A 22,774-nucleotide genomic window follows, 5' to 3' on the forward strand; every position below is an offset into this window, starting at 1 on the left:
ATATTATAAAAAAAAGACAGACGAAGTTTATACATATTGATTATGAAGCATAATTACCTCCAGACGTAGACGCCATGTTTCAACTTTATTTAGTGATTCATAAAAAGTTCCTTATAACAATCGAAATAAAATAATGTTGCAGTAATCGTGACTATAGTTACTTACTCACACTGGGGGTAGAGCTCGTTAAGCGTATCTAAACGATCTTAAATGAATAAACGCTGGCCAAATATTATTATATGATTGCTAAAACTATAAAATACTATAAATGGCTGTTAAGTTGGTTATGGACGTATATAAGGTTTCTAAATAATTTCAAAATATGTTTTACCAATAATTATTAATATGTTAGTAAAATACAATGGATATTTATCCATAATAATACATAAATTTTATAATAAATATATGGAAACCCACAAAAATAATATAGTCCATCCACAAGAATCATTAACAAAATATCACTATATTTTTTATTAGAATTAAATATATGGATGGATTAAATAATCTACTTTTCGTAACATCTTAAAAAGCCACTTATCGGTCCCATGAATGAAAGCAATCCATTACATGCGTAGTATCTAACAATTGATAGACGAGGTAAGCGCAACGCGGCGTCCAGTCGACGGCCGAGTGGTCAGGCGGTATGTCGCGTCGCGTAACCAAACAACGTCCACGCCCTCGTCCTCAGGTCGCGGAGCCGCCACCAGCACCGGAACCGCCGCCGGCTGTCGATGCAGACCCTCAACCACCTTCGGATGATGAGAAATCTAATGACTGGCGACCTTCTCGACCACCATCTCCACCACAACGGCCTGATGATATCTCCGAAGGCTCAGAGGCTACAGCGCGCCCTGCTAGACCTGAACCCGCGAGTCGCTACGCAAATCTCAATTATTGGAAAGCAAGAAGAGTCACGTTCTACAGAAATGGTGATCCATTTCACCCTGGAGTCGAGTTTCGTTTTAAACTCGGCAGAGACTTGGTATCTATGGACGCGTTGCTGGATAGACTATCTGAGAGGTTAGAATTGCCGAGAGGAGCGAGGTTTATCTTCGGCATGGATGGTGATCGAAAATATAGACTTGAAGAGCTTGAAGATGGAGCATCCTATGTGGTTTCTTCGTATAAAACATTTAAGGTTAGATTTTATTTCATAGTTTTTACTCATCGTTTTTAATTTTTTATACATAAGAACTCTTTGTATAATAATCAACTCTAATGCGTGATTCATTATATTGTTTGTAAATCTTAAAGTGATTGTTTTAGCCCTCCCTCGAAATTTGGTGGTATGTTATTAAAATAATCATGTTCACGTGAACAAATTTGACAGATGGTATGTAGGTAGGTAGACGAGGCCGCGTCCTTGCGGAGATGTGGGTCAAAGGATAAGAGCCACGCACCGTCTCCGCTGTTTCGACATTTGCATTTTGATTACTTACCAAAATTTACTTAGAGGTAGAGTCGCTAATTGTTAACGAATTCGACCTGAACGCTACAATTTTATACAAAACAGGAAATTACGAAAACGATTATGCGGTGGTATATTTGGTTGTTTAATAGAATTTTGGAACAGCTTATTAGGAATTGCGGCAATTGAATTATTCTTGATATTTTTACTATAGAAAACCTATTAAGAATGATAATGAATTATTTATAAATAGGGCTATTCTTCGTAAAAGTGATTGTTTTTAACGCAATATTCAGTAACAGACTTGCGTTTATGTGTTAGTACATAGCAAACTTGGCAACGACACCGGGTGAGGGCAATGCACCACCTTGCACTTAATATGCATCAAGGCAACGGGTATTAACTTTACACGTAATCTTTGTAAATTATTTAACACTAGGATTTTGAATATAACAAAACATTTTTTTTTAATATACTAAACACCTTGATTTTAGCAACTTTTTTAGAAAAAAATATGTATAAATATTTAGAACAATAAAATTTTATACCATAAGTTAAGTTTTTTTTACAATTCAATATTGTGAATGGGAAACTTCGTAAATAAATGTTTTGTTGTTAAAAGGTCTCAGTTTAAATTATATTCTATTAGACTTATATTGTACAATTTAAAAGTGTTATTCTTTCACATGAAAAAAATATTAATATAATATTGAATATCCTACTTCTTATATTAATATACTTGTATTTTGAGCCTCAGTAACTGTTCCGTTCCCAATACTATATTTATCATAACTATATTTATCATAATTAATTATCGGATAAAATTTAATTTCGCTCATATATTCGTAAGAAATTCAAAAATTGTATATATAAACAAATTAATATCGGTGATTTATTTCGGGTGATTAATATCGGCCTCCCTCTATTAACACTTACTCGACCCCTACTTGCCCTTCTCTAGGGCAGGTAAGTAAAAGTTAAAAAAAGTTAAGTTAAACATTTAATATATATGCCCCGATTTAATATGGCCCGTAGGGATTGAACCCACAACTATCGCGTTCACAGTCAGAAAGAAACTGACTGCGCAACGACGGCAAACACATAAATATTAAAATAATTAACGTAGCTCGATCACACACAATATTATCATAAACGTTATCGAATAGCGCGAATATATGAATAATAAGTAAACAGTGAAACAGTCACCGCAAGTCCTTTCTTTAAAGCTTTTTCATACTTTTTCAAGTTTTTACATTTAGCAAGTTATCACGCGATCGTAACCTGCAATCGTTTCAAATCTTTCTTTGATTGTGTTGTAATACTTAATTATTTCAATTTCCCTTTTTATACTCAGAAATATTTTGCTGTCAAATATTTATTCTAAATAAATGAAACATATTGAATTTATAATAGCAAATTAATTATTTATTACATATTGAAAACAGCAGAATTAAAATTAGGAATATAAATTTATGTAAAAAATTCTTAAGTATATTTTAAAAAGTTTTTGTTTTTTTTTTTTAATTTGACATTAAGTAAGTAGTCAGATACTTATCTTCTTAAATATATATATATATCTTCGACATTTTGGATATTAAATTAAGTTTTTATTAGTTTCATTATAAAGAACTCCATTATTGGAAAAGTATAGTTTTAAGCTTGATTTTTACCAATAATATAATCAATCAAAGCTGTTTTATGGAATAAAACAAAAAAAAAAAAGATAATCAATATAATTTTAATGCAGTAACTAGTAGTTACGTACATTAATTTTAACGATATTTCGGTCGTTACATATATTTTATCTTTTTATATTGTTTGTCGTAGCACTTAGCGCTACGCCGTAACGTAGATTCTTAGACCTATAATTATAAATCGCTCTCAGCTCTGAGATCGATCTAGAAATGCCGTTTTTCGTGATACATGAAATGAACGAAAATGAATAGTTTTGGGTTCGATCCAAACCAGGGGAAACGATTATATTTAAATTATCTCTATTTTCCCGCAAAGCACGAAGTGCGGCGTTGATTATTTTTATGTTTGATTTTTTTAGGTATAGCCTAAATATCTATCTATATCAACTCAATATTTTATATTTATATACAGGGTGTCCCAGGAATGAACGATAAGACGGAAACAGGTGATAGACCAAGTCGTGACAGTTATGAGAAAAATATAAAAAAAAATCTTTGTAATGTATTTTTCATATTATGTTGATTTTAAAAAATTACGGAAAAACCGACAACCTGTATATATATTTTATTTATATATTTATGAAAATAAATATTACAAATAATGTAAAAATATTTATCCCACTAATAGAAAGTATTATATTACGTGAAGGTCACCTGTATTGCTAATATATTGGATGCGGCGTCCAGAAAGCTAAATTTTGTAAAGTCATTTCCAAAATCTTTTCTTATTACTTATTTAATATTATAATATGGCTTACGTCTAAAGTTAATGGATATTGCCTCAATGTATAGATAGGCAGGTACAATATAATTTCTGATTTGCTTATATAGCCATAGATTAAAAGCCGGAACCCTAAAAAAAGCAACCTGCCATGTATGTCGTGAATTAAAAAAGTAAAAAGAGTTCTAGTATATTCTTAATCTTTTGTTATTTCTTAATAAAATTGTGCGAAAAGCCTAATAATTTAGCATTTAAAAAAAGTATTGTATTTTGCATTAATGGCAATAAACAGAGAGCATCTCAATGTAAATAATAATAAAAATAATACCTACACTACGTTCTCCACCTCCAAAGCGCTCTTTTGAAGCTTCAATGTGATATCATAATAGATTTATATGCTATATCTTTGAAATAGATACTATATAATATATCTATTATTAGAGAAACCTATTACTTATTATTACCTGTTAATTAGAGAAATAAAATTCTAACTATTAAAACATTAATTCAAATTCTTCAAAAGAGATAAAAACACTTAACAAAAATATAATACTCGTAAGTATCAACATCGCATGGAAATCGATACAGAATTGCAATACGTGTTTGGATACTGTTTACACCATTGCATCGACGGCCGGTGCACGGTGGGCTGTCGAAATTAGGGATATAGGTCGAGCGTTAAAGCTGAGTGCACGATGTTAAATTGCAAGGAAATTCGAGAATTTTTAAATTATCTATAGTCACGTGACCAAATATAAATTATTAGATATAAATGGCGAAATTTGTTAAAGAAAAATATTAATTTTTATGCCATAATAAAACAAACAAAACTACATATAAAAGAAATAGCATTTTTTCTTTTTAAGATATTAGCGTAATTATTTCATTAAATTGCTTATACAACATACATATACGACGAATTCAAAAAAGAAAAGAATTTAGTACCTTACATATTTTTAACATTCTAACATTATTTCATGCCAAAGTTGTTATTCATTATTTTTAACAGTTCGAATGCAAATACCTCTAATACTAACATTACATCTAGATATTTACTTAGCCCTGCCAATTAGATCAAGGTTAGCATTTAGTTTCAACCTTCGCCTAATTTCAGTTAATTTTTGTAATGCGTAATCCTGAATTAGCTTATCGGAGTCGCGTGTCGCTCGGTAGGTTTCCTCAATATTTGTAACACGTCAGACCCCTATAAAGGGTTCTTAATTGTGTGCTGGTGCCTCGATGTGTATCGGCTTAGTGCCACAAAGTGTTCGGCTGGGGGTTGCGTGGATTAACCGAGAGTGACCTTGGCGGACCGTCCAACCCCCACTGTCGTATTCAAATCTAAATAGTCGGTAAGGTTCTCCCGTCCTAAGCGCATTTCTCGCTATTTCAATACAGTCTTTATTCTTTTGAGTTAAGGTTCGTTTTGGTTTTTAATGTACAGGTTTTAAGTCGTTTTTCAATGGACAATTCGATCTTTGTTTTGCTGGTGCGGATTCATCAGCTGTTATAGTTGGTTGGGCCTAGTGCCTTATATGACGGCTCGAAACGACGACGTATCTGTAAAAGTGTACTAACATTATTATAATTAGTGTTATTGTCTACAATGCACTATCTATAGTGAAGTGCCAAACTGTGATAGTGATATCAATACAAACATTTAAAAAAAAAACATTTTTGCAATTTTCCCCCAAATATTTACAAAAGTTTGCTCTATTAAGTCGATTTTTCTATTATTAATTATTTTTTATTTAAATAATTTATTAATTATTTTTTATTTAAGTTAATATAGTATTAGCATATACAAATATTTTATTATTATTATTATTGTTTATTATCTTACTAAATAAGTACTTGAATACTCATCATTATGCACAAATCAAATATGCAATAATATTAGATACAACAGTAATTCACATTCATTGATAAATTTATTTTGTTTTAAATGGCTTCCTCTAAATTATTAATATTATAATAGCAATAATTTAATTTTAAGCTTCCAGAAACATACGAAACAGACAATATAACAAACTTACACAAACAAAATTACAAGATATTAACATAGGTATTCCAAAACATCGATATGTCCTAAATTTTTAACAATTTTAATTCTTGATTTAAATAAATTATTGAAAATTTATAAACATTTTCTTTGTATTTTATAGAATTTACACTGTGTTACGTGACCAAGTGAAACAATCGCGTGACGAATTTGATATTTGCCGTTGACAGCCCTAAGAGAGCGCCCTTACCGCGTTTATGTTTTGCAAAGAACAGCTTGTAATAAATAAACTAAATACTAACAATTAGTTACAAATGTATATTATATTCTAATTAATAGTATATCATCGTTAAAAAGTTATGGAATAAAAAAATATAATGTTTGCGTATAATACAGATTACGTGTTCAAGCTCAATAACATAAAATTTATAGGCTTGTAAGTTTTTACAAAGAAAACTTGATATATGATTTCTTTGCTTACCACAAAAGCGAATGAAATCAATCAAAGTATTGTTCCTTCGAATACAGTGGAATGATTCAAATTGACCATTACAAACGATTCATTTTGGTAAAACAACCCTAAAAACTGACCTCCACGGTAGTAAAACTCCATTTAAAATATTTTACTGTAAAAAGATTTCTTCTTCATCATCATCTAGGTAAAGTTATATTTGCGTATACGTATGTGTAAATTAAAAATTAAATTAGCTTCATGCTGTATCCCGCATATAACAGAGTAGGCAGAGAGAACCTAGTGTTAAGACACTTCGTTCTCCACTTTCTGCTGAATTGTGAAGGCATTGCGTATTGAGTTGCTGAACTCAACGCCGCACTTTGCCTCGACACCAGAGCGAAGAAATGGAAATATAAAATATAACATTTATGGAAATATAAAATACTAGCAGCCCGCCCGCGGCTTCGCCTGCGTGAACTACGTTATTATTATTTTTTGTCTCCATGAGTACCTACGTCCTATAAGTGACGTCCAAGCAAAATTTGAGACTCCTAGCATTTGTAGTAACGAAGTTTCATACAAATTTTCAACCCCAAAAACAACCTTTAGGAGTCGAATATTGCAAATTCCCCTCTTAGCGAGCACCTACGTCCTATAAGTAACTCCTATGCAAAATTTCAGATTCCTAGCACATGTAGTTTCTGAGATTTCGTGATGAGTGAGTGACCTTTCGATTTTATATATATAGATAACGTTAATAAATATTTCACTTCCTCGAGTCGGGATCGAACCCACATCCATCGCGTTACAGTCACTCTTGCACAGCTATGCCATCCATAATAAATATTACTATTATTATAATAATTCAAGTTTATTACTATGTAAGTATAAAATGTACATGGCCGAAGTTAATCTCTCAAGGCGAGCCCAAGGTATCCCCAGTAATTTCTCTTCAAATCATTTATCGTGAGTTTACACTCTATATGCAAATGTACGATGCACCGGGCGGCCGGACCCGCGTCACTACCGCATATGCATACACCGTGCCAACTTACGGTTCAAATAATAAATTATGGAAATCAATAATAAGCTTTTATAGCTGTGTTAACAGTTTTTGTATTGATAAATAAGATTTTTTTCTAAATAATTATGTAATAGTTAAAATTCGTGCTAGTTTCTTTTTAACAGTATAAAAAACAATTTAATCTAAAATATAAAACTTAAATGTTATTATTATTTAAATACAAATTTACTATATTATACGATTATTATCCCCGAAAATAATTCTTGATATATAATTGTTTTATTTGCTCAAATATAACGATATAAGATCCCATAATATTAAATGCAATAAAATGCAAATTATTTAAATGATGCAAAAGATTTACTATGTAGTACTTAGGTACTTGAACTTGAATAGAGGTGATGAACGCAAGTGACATTTACAGACACCATAGACACTTTATATTGAAAACGTACACGCAATTTAAATCTAAATTTTAATTGTTTATTATTTGTTATTTTTTAAATTTGCAAAATTCTTGGAATATTCTTGAAAATAGACGTTTTAGGAATATATTTTATTTCTCTTCATACAGTTTTCAAACCATAATATACTGTAGTAGTTCTATAATATATAGAGTTCCACATTAACGATCATCAAAATAAGTTTAAATCAGATGAAAAAAATCCAAATCAAGGAATATAATTTTAATTTTTAATTAACATAAGAAAAAACTAAAACCTATATTATCAATAGTAAAACATTAAGTTACAAAAGTGTGGCGCCCGCGTCGAAGTCGCTGGTACTCCCCAGCTAGCTCAATGCTGGACAGCGACGAGGAGTCACCATTCACAGTTATATCACTGCCAGTTTACACACCTGAGCCGCCAGTGAGTATATTAAACTATACTTTTACATTACTTTTTGTTTTAAATCTTTAAATAAAAGATAACACCTACGCACATTATTTAATTAGTCAAGTCAAAGTGTCGCCAAGTGTAGGTATATGTAATGTTTTCTTTTATTTATTTTTTTATTTATATTTAGCCGAATATCCTAGATTTATTTATTTTATTAAGCTACAAATTTATCTTCGCCATATTTTTTTTTCCGTTGTTGGTACGTAATGGAGACATTATATATATATCCGCAAAATATCGCTTATACGTTTTGTTCAATTGCGCTACGCTGCTACGGCCGTAAACATGAAACTACGACACCCAATATCTGTTATTATGTACAGACAGACATATAATACATCAAATTTGATTATATTTGTTACGAATTTTATTTTGTAAGAAAAATTAGCAAAAGATTGGTTCAGAACCAGAAATCAGTTCTTTATCTATTGCTGTCGTAAGAAATAGGTAAGGGAAAAACGTAAAAATAGTTAAAAATAAAATTTGAAAACAATAAAACAATTATATCAATTATATTGTTATCAGTGTTTTGCTAGTAATAAAATAGAATCATTAATTTTATTGTAAATATCAATTAATTTAACGACTGCCCTAACGATTCCTTTACACACAAGACTTCATAAGTTCATATTAATTTGTATGGAAATTAATTTCCCCCATACAAAAAACAAGCAAAGTATTTACTTTAACGACCGTATATTTATCATATTTATTTTGTTTTGTAATTTATGTAATATTATGTAAAAATTACTTATGCATATTCAAATTTTTGCGTGTGCCACCTTTATAATACCTTTATGTATGAGTTCATACATAAACATATTGATGTAGAAAGAAATATAGATAGGTATCGAGGTTACCTTTAGATGGTTACAGATAACATATATGAAATTAATGAATCAGCTTCACGCCATACCCCGCACACAGCAGGGTAGGCAAAAGGAACCCATGGGCCCACTGTCCTCCGATGTTTTCAAGGCATTACGTGTTGAGTGGTGGAAGTGAACGCAAGGAATTCGCCTTGGTGCCAGAGCGAATAAAATGAGACCATGAGAATAAGTAATATTTCATTACCTCGAGTGGGGATCGAACCCACAACCGTCGCGTTACAGTCACACCCCTGCGCCCTTGCATCGCGACGGCCTCAAATTAATGAAGCAAAATTGAAGCATAATAAGAAAATATTTCTTTACAATATCTAGCTTTAACAAAAATAACGATGTTCAACATTCATCGCCATAGACACTACATACGAATACAAAAAAGTAGATTAAAAAGAAAATAGAATCACTACAATGTTCAGTCGTAACAGACCCACAAAACACCGCACAGCGCAGTTTACTTGCCATGCAGCAAACTGACGCGACCTCGTCCACCACTTATACCTACCTCGCTTACTTTCGTCCACGACCAGCTCTAAACCTTACCAGAGCATCTAAATCTTATTTCAATTAGAGCCCTAGAAGGCCACAGTGATTGTTCTAATTACACGCATACTAAGTGACCTTGGAGGACGGTCAACCAGCCAAGGACGTCAGCATAATTTGGACGGCATCAAGGCGATTGTTTACCATCAGTGGTCTCTTGTCGGTGGTTGTGGTCGGTCGAGCTGAGCAACATATCGCGAATAAGAATACGTTATTATGCTAATAGCTCTGTCGATTTGAAAATAACTGATAATATGGTGAGTTGTGGATCGTTAATGGATTTTTTTATCGTTTTGAAAATAATATAGAATGTTTAAACAATCAAAAAAATTTTAGGATTATTAAATAATATCAAAGAATTAAAGAACGAAGTTTAAATTGCTAAATATGAAATTAGCTAATAGCAAAGTAAAAGTTTTTTTTCATATTAGCATAAAAGTATAATAGCTCTCGATACATACAATTTAGCTCACAAATTCTTTGCCGCGTAACATTCATTTCACGCTAGTAATGTAATACTTCGCATGAAATCGTACGCCATAAGTAAACTGGGTTAAAAGGTATGGAATTTATGAGAAATTACAAAACTCATATATGGGTCAGGCAATAACAGAAAACGTGAAATTTTATAGCATAGTCTGAATATCACCTCTAAAACTAAATACCTAATACTATAATAATAATTGATCATTGTAATATAACATATAGTGAGGTAACTTAAACCACCACATGTATAGTCAATTGCAGTTCCACTGAGCCACAAGGACCTCAACAAGTATTGGATAACAAACTTAAAAATGTTAAAAACTTTAAATAGGTACCTAAAGTGAAGTAAATATTTTGTACTTTTACAGTAAGTTCTTAATTTATAATTTAAATAGTTAAATTACCTCACTTTAGAATAATCTAAAGAAGTAAATTTAACATAATATTTAATAATTTTTGGAGTGAAGAGTTTCGAACATATTTCCTACTGTGAATAATGCGAAATGGTGTCAAGGACGTAAAGTGTGCCGATTCTGAATGACGACTATATATGTAATATCTAAATTGCTATAAAGCTAGGCGTCTGAACTAAATTATTACTATGCTATTTTACTTTTAAAGTTTCTTTTTCATAAACCTTTCGCCTTGTCTTCGTAACTAATGCTTTTTTTATTAAAAGATACAAAAAGTAAATATTTTTAATTAATGAAATATAAAATGTGAAAAAATTGAATTTTAATTTTATTGAAATAGAAAATATCCTTTCTAAGAAGAGTTAATAAATAGTACATTCATTTATTACTAAGTATTTAGAAGTACATTAGTATCCACATAGCCTTAACAAAAACTTCAATAAAAGAACAATTATAAACATGTTTATTACTACGTTTATTAAGCTACGGGTATCGTAGACGCAACAAACGATATTACAAACTTTAAATAAGCTTTGCATTTATTTAAAGAAATATTTTAATTATAATTATTTAATATGTATAAAGATTATATGTTACTTCCTATATGTATAGAAAGAAAAACAATTATTGTTAACTAGAGCTTTAGAAAAGTGTTAAAAAAATATGTTGAAGCATAAGCATACCTTCACGTTTTTTTCCCGTATAGCAGTACAAATGGAAACTCACTTTTAAGACTTTCGCTTATGTTTCGTTTGTAAAATATATTGGTTTTAATTAATATTAATAGGAAATATACTACTTAATATAATATTTAATAATACAGGCTGCCAGCTACGGCAAAAAGAACGGAATGTGGTATGGCGGTACATCGACAACTACAGGCACGAGTGGGTGGTCGAGGGCGGGGACGAGGAAGCAGTCGGTAGCAGAGTCCGACGCTCCACCACCAGGTGGCGGCAAACCAACCAGCGGGAGAGTCATCCGGATTATTAATAACATGGATCATTCAATACAGGTAGTATGATTGCTCACCCATTCCCACTCTGGGGAATGAATTATTTTCATTATCTCATTCTTTAATCGTTTTCTAAGAGGGCGAAACGAAGCATTTGATATTTGCCTCTCAACGCAATGGTACCAAAACTGGGGAAAACGTAAGGAAAGACCTCAACCAACCTTTACCTCAACCAACCTACCTAAAAAAATATATTATTATTTTTTAAAAAAGAATTATCATTAATAAAGATATTTATATATTAGATATTAGATTTTAGATTTATAAAGATTTTCGTTCCTTTTGGAAGCAAAGCAACAGATTGCAACCGAAGCCGGGTATCCCTGTGAGCATCAGCGGTTTCACTGATCCTGAGCAGATTGCTAATCTTTTTGTAGATCATTTTTCAGTGAAGTCACCGCTTGGTAGTTCGAATCATATGCAGGATGATGAGGCCGGAGTGAACAGGTTGACAAAAATAACAACTAAAGGTATTGCTGAAACTATAATGTCAATGACCAGAGGCAAGTCACCTGGTCACGATGGTCTTAGCATTGAGCACTTACAGTTGGCTGGTCCTCATTTAGCCCGTGTTTTGTGTATATTATTTAACTTATGTCTAAGTCATAGCTATATGCCGGATGATATGATGCGTACAGTAGTGGTCCCTATAGTCAAAAATAAAACGGGTGACAACGCTGATAAGAATAACTACAGGCCAATCTCGTTGGCAACCGTAATCTCAAAAGTATTTGATAGCATTCTTAATACACAGCTTAATTCGTATGTCCAACTGCACGACAATCAGTTTGGTTTTAAACCGGGTCTATCAACAGAAACTGCAGTGTTGTGTCTAAAGAGTGCTGTCACTTACTACCTAAAGAGAGAAACGCCAATTGTTGCTTGTTTCCTTGATCTTTCTAAGGCTTTCGACCTGGTTTCATACAATATTTTATGGAAGAAACTTCAGAAAAGCGGCTTACCTATGGAGCTCATTAACATTTTTAAGTATTGGTATGGAAACCAGGTCAACAATGTACGATGGGAGGGAGTGTTATCTCGCCCGTACGGCTTGGAGTGTGGCGTGAGACAAGGGGGTTTGACTTCGCCAACTCTTTTTAACATTTATGTGAATGAATTGATAGCTGAACTCAGCAACACCAGAGTTGGCTGTCATATAGAAGATGTATGTGTTAACAATATTAGCTATGCTGACGATATGGTGCTGCTGAGTGCATCTGTCTGTGGCATAAGAAAATTAGTATCTTTATGTGAGTCGTATGCTAAGTCACATGGACTAATGTATAATGTAGATAAGAGTCAAATAATGATGTTTAATGTCAGAGGCAAGTGTAGGAGAGAACTACCACCAGTTTTTCTAAATAATTGTAGCTTAGGTAGGGTGGATAGTTTTAAATATCTTGGCCACTACTTGACCTCTGATTTAAAAGACGATACTGATATTGAACGGGAGCGGAGAGCGTTGTCGGTGAGGGCGAATATGCTTGCTCGTAGGTTTGCACGTAGTTCACCCAATGTTAAAATAACATTATTTAGAGCATATTGTACATCTTTTTACACGTGCAGCCTATGGGCAGGATATACTCAAAAATCCTATAGCGCTCTCCGCATTCAGTACAATAACGCGTTCAGGATGCTGTTGGGGCTACCTCGATACTGCAGTGCCTCAGGCATGTTCGCTGAAGCGCGTGTTGACTGTTTTTACGCCCTCATGAGAAAAAGATGCGGGTCTCTGGTGCGTAGGGTACGGGGTAGTGCCAACAAAATACTAAGCATGACATCCAGTAGACTGGATTGTATATACATGAATCATTGCTGTTCCGTTGCGAACGGGACGGTGCAGCGATGATTCATGTGTATTGTAACATTTATTTAAAATATAACTATAATTGTAACTAACCTAGTCTGTAAGAAATATTGTTTACTAACCATAATGAGTCTCTGGTCACTTAAATAAATGAAGTATATTATTATTATTATTATTATTATTAATAAAAAAAATCAGACAACACTAATTTCAAAACTGTTAAAATGCACTTATCACGATATCTGTAGAGTTGAGGTGTTGTTGTTTTAATAACACCATATACAGACCTTCGCAATTAAATAAAACATCCACTTTATTTGATAAAGCTTCATTACAAATTCAAAGAATTATTTAACTTATCGCGTCCATTGTATATGTATATGGAAATCAGAAAACTGCACGAAATAATTTAATTAGAACTGTACTTTAAAAATTCACGTCTCCATCGCGCTATAATAATAAAGACCGTAAAATCATTTAATATTTAGCTAGTGTTTTAATAAGACGTTTTCAGTGAAAATATCCTTGGTATTTTTAATAATATGGCTTCGATAGTTTTTTTGAGGTCAGGGGGTATGTAAAGGTGCTATTAGAACGTCACCAGCCGGCCCAGTTATGTTTTTAGCATAACTTAATTAATGATTTTATATTGCAGTGCCGTGTTTTGTTAAATCTACGCACCACACAGCCGTTTGAAGAAGTGTTAGAGGATTTAGGTCAAGTTTTGAAAATGAGCGGAGCTAAACGAATGTATACGATTACCGGGCAAGAGGTAGTTTACGAATCATTTTATATTAATATGATAATATAAGTTTTTTTTAAGTTTAAGTTGAAGCGAGGTAGGCGGAGACAATCTATCTTCTATACATAATTATAATAAAAATATCGCTGTCTAAATGACGTTTGTAAAATAATAATTTGTATGATGCATGATGATATATTAAAAAGTGAAAGCCGCAGGCACAGCTAATTAGTAATATTTAATCTAATTCTTATTCTTTCTCTCTCTCCCTCTCTCTCTCTCTCTCTCTCTTTATGGAGAACTACATAGAGATCGAAGCCATAGCTATTTTGTATTTATTATTGAATTATTATTATGTATTGATAATGCGTTTTTTTTAGGTAAGAAGTTTTTCCCAACTGAGAAACGAGTTTGCCGATGTTGAAACTTTCTATTTAGGCTCAGTGATGGTACCACCAGCTCTTAGTCCAGGAATAAGCGCCCCACTGCCGATAGAATCACCTATTCGAAGGTACTTTACTAAACTTTACTAAACTAAATTTATTTTAAAGGAAACTCTTATAGTTCTAGCTTTTATTATATTTGTATTAACTTGTTTAGGTCTCGATCAAGAGGTGCCGTAGCAGCAATGCCAGTATCAGAGGATAGCAGAGGGCGGCGAGCGAGAAGCAAAAGCCGCCCGAGAGTACTTTACGCACCGGAAGGCGAAATTATTCGGAACTCAGGTACATTCGCCGTTAATATTTAATCGAGCTACGCAACCTACAGTACGATTGACGACTCATGGCCTCCCCGAAGTTGTAGATGTAGATTTTTAACTTTTGATTATAGTCGTATAGAAAATGCGCGAAAAGTCAGAAAGTCTAACTATAAGGTGGCCACATCTCGTAGACTGTACTATACCTTATATTTTACTGGTAGGTACATATAAAATTGTTTCAACAGATTACACACTTTTAGAGGTGCTGAAAGAAGAACCAATGCGAGTGACGATTCGTGGACTGCGACGCACGTTCTACCCTCCCATACATCACGCGCCCATCGACAATACTCCTCCAGACAAGAAGATGCAACTGGACTGGGTGTAAGTGGTTAATGTAATATTATTTATGAATTAATATTATTTTTACAATGTTTTGGTTATATTATACATTAAAGTTGTGTTTAGTTTAAATTAGTCGTATAAAACTTCCACTTTGAAATTATATTATATATTTTTTTTTATGTAGGATACAAGTCCTATTTTTTAAAGTCTATTTGTGTGATTAAAATTTAATATACTGAGTATCTATTTGTATATTAGGTTCCAATTCCTCATTGTCAAGTTTCTTTTACATAAATACGTCATATTTGGTCATATTGGAACGCCCGTTTGCCTTATCCTTTTTCCATTAAAAAAAAATATAGATATTAGTGACTTAATAATAATATTTACAATATTATATCAGGTCGATATACCTATGGTGATATATCTTTAATTATGTTTAGCTACGGCTATCGCGGAGCAGATTCCCGTCGTAACTTATGGGTTCTGCCGACCGGAGAGCTGCTGTACTACGTCGCAGCGGTCGCTGTCATGTATGACAGAGACGAGGAATCCCAAAGACACTACACTGGCCATACAGAAGATATTCAATGGTAAGATATAATTAAATAGGTTTGAAAAAACTAATATTTTTATAATACTAAAGAATAAAATAAATAGAAAACATATAATAATTGTTTTTCTACTTTAATGATTTTTTTTTCTCAAGTGCGAATTGAAGCCACAACCGTCGCGCTATACCACGACACTCCGTTTCCTATTCTCCGCTAAAATCTAATGGCATTGCGTGTTGAGTGTCGGAACTCAACACCTCGACACCAGAACGAAGAAATGAAAAGATTATTTCTGACATAAATAATTTTCTCTTTGTTTGTTACACAGCATGGAGCTCCACCCCTCCCGTGAGCTGGTGGCGAGCGGGCAGCGCGCGGGGCGCGGACGGCGGGCGCAGGCGCACGTGCGCATCTGGAGCACGGACACGTTGCAAACTTTACACGTTTTTGGAATGGCGGAGTTCGAGGCGGGCGTCTCTGCTGTTGCTTTTTCACAGCTGGTTAGCTAATTCATATCTGTCATAAACCAATACTATTAAATCTTGCCTTTATCTATGCATCTATATGCATAGATACAGAATTATTTCTGTATTCAAGAAGGAACAATTTTCTATTAATATTTAATGAAAATATTGAAAAGCATATAAAATAAGTTAAGTTTTATAAACATCTAAAAAAAAGTTACAAATAACTAAATTGAACATCATATTTTTCGTCTTAGAATGGCGGCAGTTACGTTCTAGCTGTAGACGCCGGCCGTGAAAGCATTTTGTCGGTTTGGCAGTGGCAGTGGGGCCACCTACTTGGGAAAGTCGCGGTAAGCTACGTAATATTTCTAAGTGTTTAATTAGAGTAGATATTGAAATATAAAAGGTTTCTTCAGTTTCTTTGTCACCTTTTAAAAAAAAACATCGAAGTGAATGAAGACTTAAATGAAAACAACAATGAAAAATATGTTATTAATACCTTAATATTAAATATTCATGTTATTAAATGGATATTAAAAATATAACATATATTTTACGTATAAGGCATAGTTTTTTTTTGTTATTTTGCGCTACATTATATTTTGACTTCAATGTGACCGCAGGTACGTTATCAATATATGGAAAACTATAAAGTGACATAAAATCTCTACGATTTTATTGGATTGTTAATGACATTTCGTTGTTATTACCAAAATCTGTACAATACAATATAAAATACAAAACAAAATACAAACCGCGACGTTGAGTTTCACAACTCAACAACCAATGTCCCCAGGAAGAATCTATTCTTCCTGTCAGTTAAAAGAATCGATACAATATTATTTATATACTTAAACATCTGCAAGCTCTGTGACGCATTTCAATCCGTTCTTACTGCCCCTATGTGTAACGTATATTTAACAATTCAGTAAAAAAACTCATGCAAGTTCAATTAAAATACAAATAATTTAAAAATATAATTGCTTTAATGTTAACATTAGAAAATATTTCGATCTCTTTATAATGATGAAAATGGTACGCCCACTATGTACTACGCCGCCTACGATGCGGCTACGAAATAAGCTTGTCAATGTCAATTGATTATAGACTTTATATTCTTTAAATTAATGATGTAAAATTGTTTGTACTTCTAATTTCTAGTTTACATAGAAATTTGCTAGGCAACCATATAAAGTAGTAAAAATGTATAAACGTCTAATTATATAATTTGAATTCTACGAAATAATAATGGAGTTGAGTTTATATTAGGTACTTTTTACTTACCAATTCATGCCTAAAAGAAGTATTCAATAACAATTTTTGTTCGTGGGTGTTTTTATCTATTTTTTTTTGTGTAATAAACATGCAAGGGTTGTTAATTATTTTATCTGCTATAAAATTAAACATTTTATTTTTTAAAGACGCTTCAAGAAGAACTGACCGGTGCCGCCTTCCACCCACTTGATGATAATTTATTAATTACACACGGAAAAGGACATCTCGCCTTTTGGAATCGACGAAAAGATGGATTCTTCGAACGAACTGATATCATTAAGCCGGTATGTTTTTATTGTCATGATAATATAAAGATCTTATTTCTTAGTGACTTATTATATTTAATTAATATAACTACAAATATTTTTGCGAACTCACAAAACGTTTGTGTAGAGTTGCTACTAACAGTGCATTTCTCCTTAATGAATTGTTTTGTGTCTAATTATTAATGTAATAACGGTTTCAATTTGTATTTATTTTCTTAATATTTCATTACAATATTCCTTTTCAAAAGATAAAAACTATTTTCGATAACAGGTACCTATTATTATAGGTTATATAATAATAGTACGACAAAATTGAATGCTAGTTTTATTTTTAAATTGTAATTTGACATTTCCCACCATTTTATTTTTAGTGATGTACCATAAATCGATGTTGTGATCATTTTTTTTTTCAGCCTGCACGCACTCAAGTAACAGCGTTACAATTTGAACAAGACGGAGATGTGGTAACTGCTGATAGTGATGGCTTTATTACCATATACAGTGTCGATAGCGACGGAGCATACTTTGTTAGAATGGAATTCGAGGTCACTAAAACACCAACATAATATATTTAAATATTTTCCAGGATATCATTTTATTTCTAGTGTGTTATTATTTTTTAGGCTCACATGAAAGGAATAAGTTCGTTAGTTATGCTTTCTGAAGGGACTTTGATATCGGGTGGAGAGAAAGATAGAAAAATTGCTGCCTGGGATTCTTTGCAGAATTATAAACGGATTACTGAAACAAAGGTAGTTCAATTCACTAGAAAACATGCTATATAACTCTACTTGTCTTTATTATTTTTCATATTTTGTGTGTATTATTACATTGGTGTTTAAAAAATATAGTTACCCGAGTCCGCTGGAGGAGTGCGAAGTATTTATCCCCAAAGACCGGGAAGGAATGACGGTAATTTATATATAGGCACAACCAAGAATAATATAATGGAAGGATCTTTACAAAGAAGATTTAATCAGGTAAGTAATATATCAATATTTATATATGTATAAAAACATTTATATAAATATATAGCATCGTTCTAATTTTTACTGTGAATAGGTAATATTTGGACATCACAAACCTTTAATGGGTTTGGCTGTACATCCTGATGACGAAATGTTTGCAACTGCTGGTCATGACAAGAATATTGCTCTGTGGAAGGGACATAAGCTAATATTTGCTACACAGGTACTATACAATTTATTTGTTCCCCATGATCCTTTTTGGTCTCTTTTTTAAGCCATAAAATATTTTTCCGAGGCTGTCGGGGAGTAGTGGCACAAGCATGTAGCTATGAAGACGACGGTTGTGGGTTTGAATCTCCCTCGAGATCAACTTTATTTTCATTTCCTCGCTCTTACGTTAACAAGGCGTGGCGTTGAGTTCCATCACTCATCAAGCAGTGCCTCAAAAACTAGGGAAATGGGGAAACGGGGGATACAGCGAAAGAAAGCTAAAAAAATATGTTTTAAATAGAGTTTATTATATCCATTTAAAATGTGTAATAATCGTTATAATCTAACATATTAGTAAGATTTATAATCTTACTAATATTAACATTTTTTCTTTTCCTAGGTGGGGTACGAATGCGTATCCTTAGCATGGCATCCTGGTGGTGGTGCGTTAGCTGCAGGAAGTACAGAAGGTCATTTAGTTATATTAAATGCGGACGCTGGAGCCCACGTGGCAACAATTAGAGTATGTGGTTCGCCTTTGAACTGCTTGCAATATAATTCAGGTAAAAAATAAATGTCATCATGTGTAAATTTTAAATATTTTTATAGATTTCTAAGTAAAATAATATATTTGTCATTTTCTAATTCAGCCGGAGATGTTCTTGCTATCGGATCGCAAAATGGCAGCATTTATTTATTCCGCGTATCACGAGATGGATTTTCCTACAAAAAGTCCAATAAAATACGAGGCGCTCAACCGCTAGCCCAATTAGATTGGAGTCTTGATGGAAACTACTTGCAGACTGTTACGGCTGATTACGATTTATCATTTTGTATGTAAACATTATTTAAAGGATGTTATTCAAATATTTTATTTTAATATTTTTTTTATATTTATGTATTGTTTTTTAATTTTAGGGGACGTAAAAGCTTTATCGCCTGAGAAGAGTCCTATAGCAATGAAGGATGTCAAATGGTTTACGTATAATTCTACAGTAGGGTTCCTTGTGTCTGGTAATATAACTTGTTTGAAACGTTGGTTAAATAATAAATAAAGAATAATTCCTCTAATATTTATAATATTTTTTAGGGATGTGGAATAATCGATTTTATCCTATGACGTCATTAATAACGGCTGCTAGCCGCTCATCTGCTCATGATCTCCTTATCAGTGGTGATTCAGATGGCTACTTACGTTTATTCAGGTATTATCACAACGCAAATAAAATTTAAAGGTTACATTACTCTCGATATCAAATTAAAATATATTTAGACTTAAGTTAGACCTATTTAATTTTTTGTTAGATTTAAAAATGGCTCTACTATAGCTAGTGATAGCTCAAGGCTGTCAAATATATGGCACTTATATAGATACTAATATAAAATACGGTTCTAAAAGATATTTTGCGACTATTGGATTCGTTGCATTGCATTGGTGTTTGCTGATAATACGTATTTCGGAGGTAAAAGTACACAAAATTAGATACAATTTATGAAAATTATTTGCCTGCACCTAAAACCTGAAAAATCTGAAGATAGTAGGGTTAGTAGGTACATAACCAATATTTTTATATATTATTATTATTGTTATAATATTACTACATCTCTTCCCAGATACCCATGCGCGAGTAACAAAGCCGAATACAACGAAGCAAAAGTATATTCTGGATCGATATATTCTAATCGATTCTTATTCAACGATCGTTGCATGGTTACCACTGGAGGGTCTGACGCAGCTCTCATGCTATGGGAGCTGGTGGACGACTAGCAGTATGCGGCGCAGGGGCTGCGACCACCCGCCGTCGTGGTGGCGCCCCCCACACCCTCCCCGCCCCTCGCGCTGATGCCACACCCTACCTTCCAAGTCTTGGATTTCGATGACCTGGACTGAACGGTACTTAGAATTTTGGAGGGATTTTCGAGTCTTTACGGGACTTTGAGTCTTCGTGCGATAAATATCCAAACAATTTGTCCAAACAAAATATCCAAACATGATTGTCAATCCTTTTTGGATAAATATCGGTTTTTATCGATAATTCCATGCAATGGATTTTGATTTTGAGGAGGAATGATGAGATTTTTGTATGTTGGTTTAAATAAGCACAATGCATCTACTAGCAATTGTTCTGAAGTATTGTATAGCGTACTTCACTAAATAGGTACGGTAAACAATTATTAAAAATACGAGACATCACAATTTGTACTTTAAATGAAAAAGTAAATCCATTCAATAAAGGACGAAAAGTGGAGAATTATGTTATTAGAAAGTTTATATATTCTTTCGTAATATATGGGAAATGAGTTAAATAAAAAAAGACAATTTTTAAATAAGTGTTGCTATAATAAAACAATTTTTGAAATGAAGAAAACATATTTAAAATAGTAATATAGTTTGCATCATTAATCACACACTGCCATTTTAACGCATATATTAGATTATATACATGTTTAGATAGAATTAACGTTAAACGATTAAATTAATTAATACCTATATATTTTGAACTCTTAACCATTAATAAAATGCCTGTATATTAAGTTGTATGTCATACCAAAATGTTCATAAGTATTCAAAACAGTATTTTGACAAAAAGTGTTTAGAAAAAAATATGTAATTAGAATTATTTAATTATACAAAGTAATAAATTGTAACATATATTTATATTTATAATAACATTTATCTATGCGTGTACATAATCCAATAAACATTCAAATAAAAATTGTCTTAAACAGTATATTTATGATAGGTAATATATTGCCCAATGTTAATATATTTCAAACTTAGAAGCATATACTTACATGATATAATTGTTATTAATATATTTTATAATAAGTTTGATGAAATTAATTCAAAACATTGAGAATAGAAAATAACCTTTTAAAGAAATTTCTGATAAATTCAATTATAAAGTCATACTATATAAAGGTAATTAGGTATTAAGAAAAAAATATAAAGGCACAATTTCGATAATACTTGATTAGTAAACTTCTCGTTAGAAGGAGTTTGATACTGTTTACACTTGTGCACAATTATTTTATACGGTATTGTTCGTGGCGGGCCACTTTTATTATATTTTAAAAGATAACATTCCAGTGGAATCCAATTGATATACACATTGCAGTATTTTTACTGTCACACTCACAATAATCATTTTTGTACGTAGCGTCCAATATAGACACAAAGTAGCTTTAGTAAAAATAAGAAATAAAATAATTGATATATATGTTATTTTTTAATATCTGACCTTATTTATTATTTAACTGTATGTATCGATGTTGCTTTAAAACAAATAAATTACTGAACTTATTTACGTAAATTTGAATATTTTAAACTAAGTTATGTTTGAACATTAAAGCATTATAGTAAACTTGTTGCATTTATTGTTTATTTTAATAAATTGTTTATAAAAAAAGGTTTTTTGTACCAATAACCTTTCTTTACGCACATATATCCATACCTATATTATAAATTCGAAAGTAACTCTGTCTGTCTGTCTGTCTGTCTGTCTTTTACGCAATCAGGGCCAAACCGCTAATTGAATTGTGAAAAAATACTCATATAGAGATACTTGAGAGTCTCGGGATGAACATAGGATACTTTTTTTCTCATATTTGTAATATTTTCGATATATACCCATATATTAAAATACTTATTAATTTAACATGCAATTTATTCCGCCATGTTTATAACAACCGTCGCGTTGCAAAGCAACGATTTGCAAAGTTTGTTGTTATAAAACATCACCCAAAATGAGCTTGCTTAACGCATCTCTCTATTGAAAACTGAAAATAATTTCATGAATATATTTAATAAATATTCGTATAGTACAAGCGGGCGTAGCCGCGTTCGGGTCCACTAGTTTATATTATATAGTCCTGTTTGGCAAAAAGATAATATAT

At 32.2% G+C, this 22,774-nt stretch overlaps 1 protein-coding gene across 2 annotated transcripts; it reads left to right on the top strand.

The window, feature by feature from the left end:
- The first annotated feature begins 604 nt into the window (after positions 1-604).
- Positions 605-22,270, top strand: DCX-EMAP (Doublecortin-domain-containing echinoderm-microtubule-associated protein). 2 transcript variants are annotated; one of them, XM_085204676.1, is made up of 19 exons: positions 605-1,138; positions 11,352-11,543; positions 14,006-14,122; positions 14,473-14,603; positions 14,693-14,817; positions 15,038-15,176; positions 15,581-15,730; positions 16,020-16,191; positions 16,413-16,508; positions 17,580-17,717; positions 18,113-18,244; positions 18,323-18,451; positions 18,551-18,679; positions 18,762-18,890; positions 19,278-19,440; positions 19,528-19,710; positions 19,796-19,891; positions 19,968-20,082; positions 20,492-22,270. In XM_085204676.1, exons 1-19 carry the CDS (start codon positions 644-646, stop codon positions 20,643-20,645), a joined length of 2,985 nt encoding a protein of 994 aa, XP_085060802.1. In that variant the 5' UTR covers positions 605-643; the 3' UTR covers positions 20,646-22,270. The 2 variants fall into 2 exon arrangements, with proteins under 2 accessions (XP_085060802.1, XP_085060803.1); XM_085204677.1 differs by having other exon boundaries at positions 15,053-15,176.
- The last annotated feature ends 504 nt before the right edge of the window (positions 22,271-22,774 follow it).

Source organism: Heliconius melpomene, chromosome 20 (assembly GCF_056956725.1).
Source record: "Heliconius melpomene rosina isolate 202511_hmr_F chromosome 20, ASM5695672v1, whole genome shotgun sequence".
Lineage (NCBI taxonomy): Eukaryota > Metazoa > Arthropoda > Insecta > Lepidoptera > Nymphalidae > Heliconius > Heliconius melpomene.